We start from the raw sequence: 7,118 nt of genomic DNA, 5'->3' as shown, positions 1-7,118 counted from the left end.
AAATTGAATCAAGCTTTTCATGAACCAAACTTGAATATTTCATGAAAATCTTGATTGGTGTAAAATATTTTTATATTTTACCAAAAAAGGATAAATTGCAGATTAATACACTATACATTGAGGATAGTCTTACTTTAGTACCCAAATTTTAAAATGCACCAATATAGTATTTGAACTCCTGAAAATTACCACTTTAGGGTGTGTTGTTAGTACTCCGTCAATTGTCTAATGCATGCGATGTCACATGTGACTTGAAACTTTCAAAATCCCAAAATTACCTTTTAAAAGAAACACTTTTCATTGTCTTCTTTTGAGATTAAACCAAATTAGTGGTGGGCAGAACCCTAAGTGGTTGTTTGGCATTATTGCCGTTTCCTGGAACAACGGCACCACACCGGTGCCACATAGGAAAAAATGGTGCTTCAGGGAACAATCATCTATTTGGAACCGTTTTTTCATAGAAAACGGTGCTCCAAGCCACACCTTAGAAATCGGGAAGGCTTGGCTTGGAGCAACGTCAAATTTGGCATTTCCTAGAACTGCAGCTCGTTGCTGCCAATAAGGACAATGATGTGGCAGTGATGTAGCATTAGATAATGGGTAGAAGTGCAGAAAACGTTTCCTGGAGCATTGATACCAAACAGAAAAAGTTGTTGGTACTCCAAGAAACATCCTACCTGGCAGCAACAATTCCAAACAAATAAAAGACACCATTTTTTGAGAAAACGATGCTTCCAATCCACAGCTGCAACTGTAGCATCGATTCCAAACATATACTAAAAATCTCATCCTAGTCTACTTCCTCTCGAAGATGCTTTGATGCCATCTCGAAATCATAGTGAAGAATTCCTTGACCCGGGATGAAAGCAAATGAGTCCCCTTGATACAGGTAGCATGTGAAAGGGACTAAGTTTTCAATGACCTGCCAAATACGAGGGCACTCCATGCTCCTCATCTGCCAGCATATGAAATAGACTAATTTGTATATAGGTCTATAAATGTATTTGATTGTATATAACAGTAAAGGGCATTTTGATAATTTTACTACCCACTGGAATGGCCATTAACGATAATTGAGTAAAGTACCAATTTTCAGGATTTCAGGTACTATAATCTATAGTGGTGCATTTAAATGGGGTATTAAAGTGAAATCACCTCAAATTACATGATAGCATAGTAAATAAAAAAAAATAGAATACTCGGATAATATCGAGATTAAATCAGCCCCCACAAGATTGTCCCTTACAACATCCTATAGCACATTCTCTCCTTATATTAGGAATATCTCTCAATGATGATATTATCATTTCTGGTATTATCGTTAGAGGACTATGTTGTGGAGGGCTGATTTGAACTCCATAATAGCATATAAATAAAGAAAAAAAGAAAAATAGAATACTCGGCTGAACTATATTGGGAAAGGTCTTGGTTGATACAGTTGTTCCACATGGTGTGTTGGATGATGACGACCCACCCATTGGCCCATAGCCCACCCACGAACAACAACTAGGCGAGCTGTGGCGTGCACTCGTCCGTGTCCGAGTCCGTGAAGTATGGTTTTTTTGGGGCGGAGTTTCTACGTACTGTCTCTGGACTCTGGGGCCTGGGGATGCCGGTACCTGGTGGCGCTTGCGCAACGAATTTGCACTGAAACAATCTTATAGGAGGCTGATTTGATCTCTTGGCCTTGGGCCTTTGCCAATGCCAGCTTGCATTATTCATCACCAACCATAAATCAAATCAGGTTAATTACATTAATTCTATGTTGATTACATTATTAATCGCCAACGCCAATAAGTATGTTTGATTACAAATCAAATCGGATTGGCTACATTAATTCTATGTTGATTATATTTATTCATTGCCAACCTCAATAAGAATGATTGATTACAAATCAAATCAGGTTGATATATGGTCGCCTCATCGACCCTGGCGTTTTCTTAATTCTATGTGGACTCCACGGTCGTGTAAACCTCATTCATTAAATTTTGATTTTATTGGCTTAAGAAAATTGGAGGTCCCAAAAAATTGGTTGCCCGTTAGTCGGTTGATTCCTTTTCACAGAAAATAGAAAAAAACAAAGTATTATTATTAAATTAAAGAGAAATAGCAACCATACTTATATGTTATGTTGGCATTGATACAAACAAGAAAATGCTGATTTTCGAGTAATTGAGTTGTTATTATGTGGTTGACAAGCGCTTCGCTCGTTAAATTATGAGCTGTTGTATTTAATGAAAATGAAAAGAAAGGAGAAGGAAGAAGAAAGAAAATACCTTAGACGTATAAATTAGTTTGGAACGTTGCCGACAGCTTCGAAATGAATAGAAAATAAAGTTTAAATGAAAAAGAGATGATTGGAAAAACAACCAATTATAGTATCAACACATTTTTCTAATATTGTATGATGAGTAGAGGGACAATGGCAAATTACACACATTTGTGGGTTTTTCCTCTTTTAAAATTTCAGTTATAAACTTATAATTTGAATAAACCAAATGCTAATTGCTATATGTCGTGGTCTACGTAAAGGTAGCTTGGTCAGTCAGTTGCTCTCACTAGTCATGACTCATGAATGTACTGTCTTCACGGCTTTCCTTAAAGTTTTAACCTAGCTAATAGAAATAGTAATAGGCTACAGTTGGGTGACTTGTGTCGGTGGGGGACTGGAGAGGGATGCTAACTGACCGCCTATACTTAGTTAATTATCATTTGGCAGAAGGAAGGGAGTGCTCGCTCTCTATTATCTTATATTATTATTATCCTTCATCTTCATTTATGTAGAATAGAGAGCGAAAGATTGAGAAATTCATAAATTACGGAAACACCAGGAGCAAGTAACGACGACGCTAGGCAGCAATCATTCGGGAAAAACGACAAAAACACTTGACAAGTGAGAACACTATCATCTATCATTCACGATTTCACGTATTGTATTAAAAACTGGACTCCAATTTTATATTTCATTTTTCTTACCGCAATTTCCAACAAAATTTGCTGTCGGAGTGGCAAGTGTCAGACCATCAATAATTTCAGCTTCAGTGGCCCCAACCTCATGATAAAAAGATACCACACAAACACATATATAAAAAAACCCTTACTTGTTTCCCAATATTACATCTTCTACTCCCACCTCCTCTCAACTCTCAAGTCTTGAAAGCTGGAATTTTCTTTCGACTTTCCCCTCCCCCTCCCCCTCCCCCTCCCCCTACTCGCTACACAAACTCAAACCATCTCATGTTTAGTTATTTACGGCTCCGCCTTTAGGCAATTAGTTAGGCCTATCTACTAGTAGTGGTGTCGGATGATTATTTGAGATTCGATTTTATTTCGTCGAATTCGGATCTTCGGATAATAACATTTGATTAGAAATTATTATATTATTTTTAATCTGTATCTGATTTGATATAAATATAATATATATATTTTTATATTATTTATTTTTTATAAAAACACATATATGATGAAAATAATTAAAAAATATCTATATTTTTTTTTTGTTTTTATTTTATTCGAATTAGTGTATTTTATTTTTCTTTTAATAATTTATTAATTTTTAAAGAAAATAAGTCAATCAGATCAGATCCCAAGATCGAATTAATCAATATGATTCGAATTCAAATTGAATCCTATCAAATCTTTGGATCAATTTATATCCAAATCAGATTTGAATATATCTGATTCAAATCTCATTCAATCCATTTACATCCCTACTACCTAACCCTTGAAACTGTTTCCATGGTTAAAAAGCCCAAGAGAGCCTATTTACAGTATCGGCCACTAGTTATCGGATATTCATACCATACAACATTGGCCAATGCAGGCTGATTCTTGCTGTCTAACATCCGTATCCGTGGATGTGATGAATTTTTATTTATATATATATATATATATATATATATATAATTATTTGGTAAAATCAATAATTAGCAAGAACGAATATATAATTTAATTGATAGAAATTTATGTAATAAATCTATTAAACTATAAAAGCCAGCAAACAAAAAAAAAACACCATGTAAAAGGCCTCAATTTCCATCCTGATTTTACAAATTAATGTTTTTATACATGAATTGCAACAAAACCTCTTTTGTTTCTTACTTCATTCGAGGCTTCGAGCGATGATTCATACTTCATAGTGCTGTACTGCTGCTTCAATGACTTGACTGGCACAATAGGTTTTAATAAACCCACGAGAAAATTTTAATGACTTGTTCTATGAAAAAATTTTGCACAAAGTGCAAGTGTCCGCGGGAGTGAGAACTGAGAGTCTGAGACCCATCGCCCAACAACATTCTCACAAAATTATTATCTATGTAGTAGGCCGTTACCACTTACTGAGATTCCAAATCTACAGTGGCACTTTCGTGATTTTAACTAGACCCAAGTCCATTTATATATAAAAGCAGATTATCACAAAATAACCCGCCCAAGGCCCTAGGCCAGATATTAAAAGCAAACGCCACTCAAACGCGCTGTCTGTCTCTTCTGTCCGCCTGACAGTCACCCCCAGCGCTGCGCTGCAGTACTTGGAGTTTGAGACCTCCGATAGGACCAAATACCGTCGGAACTCCATGAGGAAGGAGGGAGCACCGGCGTCCGTCTCCGGCATTTCAGCCGGAAAATTTTCCTTCTGTTTTGAAACTAAGCCCTTGGTCGCTACATTGCTTGCCGTAACCTTGGTCATGGCCATCTGGAATCTCCAACCCTACTACGACAACCTTCTCTCCGCCACTACAACTCCACCGGATGCTTCCACCCGCTTTCCTGAGAAAAAACTCTCTGCAGCAGGGCCCGTACCCAACACCGACCCAAACAAGCGTCTCTTCTACGCCTACGGCAACGCGGCCTCTCTATTTGTCCAGATGGGAGCCTACCGCGGCGGCCCTCGGACCTTCGCCATCGTCGGCCTCGCCTCCAAGCCCCTCCACGTATACGGTCGTCCTTGGTACAAATGCGAGTGGATCTCCAACAACCGTTCCTCACCGTCTCTCAAAGCCAAGGCGTATAAAATGCTACCCGATTGGGGCTACGGTCGCGTATATACGGTCGTCGTCGTGAACTGTACATTCTCTGTCAACCCTAACGAGGACAACACCGGTGGAAAGCTCGTGGTGTACGCCTATTACGGGGAATCGCCAAAGAGGTATGAGAAGATCATAGCTTTGGAGGAAGAGCCCGGGGCGTATGACGAAACCAGGTATCGTCCTCCCTATAAGTACGAGTATTTGTATTGTGGATCTTCGTTATACGGGAACTTGAGTGCCACGAGGATACGGGAGTGGATGGCATACCATGCGTGGTTCTTCGGACCGAGCTCGCATTTCGTGTTTCATGATGCGGGAGGAGTCGGACCAGAGGTGAGGGCGGCGCTAGAACCATGGGTGCGAGCCGGGCGGGCGACGGTGCAAGACATTAGGGCTCAGGCGGAGTTTGACGGGTATTACTATAACCAGTTCTTGGTGGTGAATGACTGTTTGCACCGTTACCGCTACGCTGCGAATTGGACATTTTACTTCGATGTGGACGAATATATATATTTACCGGACGGGAACACGTTAGAATCAGTATTGGAGGAATTTTCCAATTATACCCAGTTCACGATTGAGCAGAATCCCATGTCGAGTTCGCTCTGCTTAAATGATTCGACACAGGATTATTCAAGGTAAGCACCTCCCACTCCTCAAAACAAGTGTTTTTTTTTTAATTTGGTAAAGCTCTTCAAAACAAACTTGCCGACGCAGAAATATTTCTTTTTCTTTTTCGACACAGGATTATTGTTATTTGTGTGTCGGCACTGCATTCATTAACAGGCCAGAATTTTTGTGGGCATTTTGAAGAATTAATTCAGGGATTCTAGACGGATTTTTGTTTTTCTTTCTTTGCGTTGCCTAAAATGGAATATTGGTTAGATGCAAAGACGAAATTTGCAGGATATTTTAATTTTTGCACGGGAAGGAGGGGAGGGAAATTATGGGGGGGAATTGGTGGCTGGATGAGAGTTTGGATTAACAGTTAAAATTGGGTTTATTTTAATAAAAATTTTGCTGTGAATTTTCAGACAATGGGGATTCGAGAAGCTGATTTTCCGAGAATCGCGTACCGGAATCCGGAGAGATCGGAAATACGCGATTCAGGCAAAGAACGCATACTCTACAGGCGTCCACATGTCAGAGAACGTCATCGGAAAAACACTACACAAGACGGAAACAAAAATCCGATACTACCACTACCACAACTCGATATCACTAGAAGGGGAGCCGTGCCGGGAGTTTCTCCCCATTTCAGCGAAGAATAATGTTACGTGGGTAGACAAGCTTCCATATGTTTACGACGATAACATGAAGAAGCTGGCGGATACAATCAAACAATTGGAGAAGAAAATGATCGGAGACGTACATTTGTAGAGTAGAAGAAATTGCTGGATTCATGACTAAACACGCGGATATCCTGGTGTGTCGGTGGGATGAAGATTGAGGAAAGGTGGCCATCCGTCCAATTCCAAAGCCCGAACAAGGAGCCAAGGAGGAACCCGGGATCTGACCCACCGGTTGGAGCCTTGGAGGGACAGAAAGAAGGGATTGTTTGATTGAAAAATAGAAAGAAAAAGAGGGAAAGAGAGTGGGAGTTGGTCACCATTACCAGGCACCAGTTGGGTTGGGGGGTGTCCCCCCATATCACTTGGATTTCCTCATGTAATGATGTAAAGGTGTGTTTTTCCTCGTCGGTATAAGTTTCTTTTTTTTTAGAAAAATAATAATTATAAAATTGAATATCCTGTCATGCATGTATGAGTGAAATTGATGATTTATTTGTGGACAACTTAATTAACGGGCAAGAGAGAGAGAGGCCCACCGACCGCCGTGCATTTATGGTAGCATGTGATTAAGACGAGAGAGAGATGGAAAACTATAAGAAAAGAGATGAGATGTTCATATCTCTCTCTGAAATTTGAATGATTTGGTTTTGCTTGCGCGTCTGTGTGGCAGGCCCCTTTGATGTTTGGGTGCAATTACGGTTTCATGTCTTTTTTATCTGCTTCTTGGTTTTTCTAATAAATCAGTACTCAATACAATAATAAGAGCGCTCTCTCTCTCATGTGTCGGTAGCTTTGGTAG

General features: G+C 39.5%; 1 protein-coding gene across 1 annotated transcript; it reads left to right on the top strand.

Moving 5' to 3' along the window:
* Positions 1-4,427: 4,427 nt before the first annotated feature.
* LOC104603843 (galactan beta-1,4-galactosyltransferase GALS1) lies at positions 4,428-6,775 on the top strand. Its single transcript, XM_010268004.3, has 2 exons — positions 4,428-5,665; positions 6,062-6,775. The coding sequence occupies exons 1-2, from the start codon at positions 4,575-4,577 to the stop codon at positions 6,405-6,407; spliced, it is 1,437 nt and encodes a 478-aa protein (XP_010266306.1). The 5' UTR covers positions 4,428-4,574; the 3' UTR covers positions 6,408-6,775.
* Positions 6,776-7,118: the final 343 nt, after the last annotated feature.

This window comes from Nelumbo nucifera, chromosome 5 (genome assembly GCF_055504915.1).
Source record: "Nelumbo nucifera cultivar China Antique chromosome 5, China Antique-T2T, whole genome shotgun sequence".
Taxonomy (NCBI): domain Eukaryota; kingdom Viridiplantae; phylum Streptophyta; class Magnoliopsida; order Proteales; family Nelumbonaceae; genus Nelumbo; species Nelumbo nucifera.
Note: the sequence above shows the minus strand (reverse complement) of the source record. Positions and strands in the feature narration are given on the sequence as shown.

Coding starts and splice junctions, on each gene's coding strand:
- LOC104603843 (XM_010268004.3), top strand. CDS start 4,575: ATGAGGAAGGAGGGAGCACCGGCGTCCGTCTCCGGCATTTCAGCCGGA. Junction 5,666..6,061: donor TCGACACAGGATTATTCAAG/GTAAGCACCTCC, acceptor GTGAATTTTCAG/ACAATGGGGATTCGAGAAGC.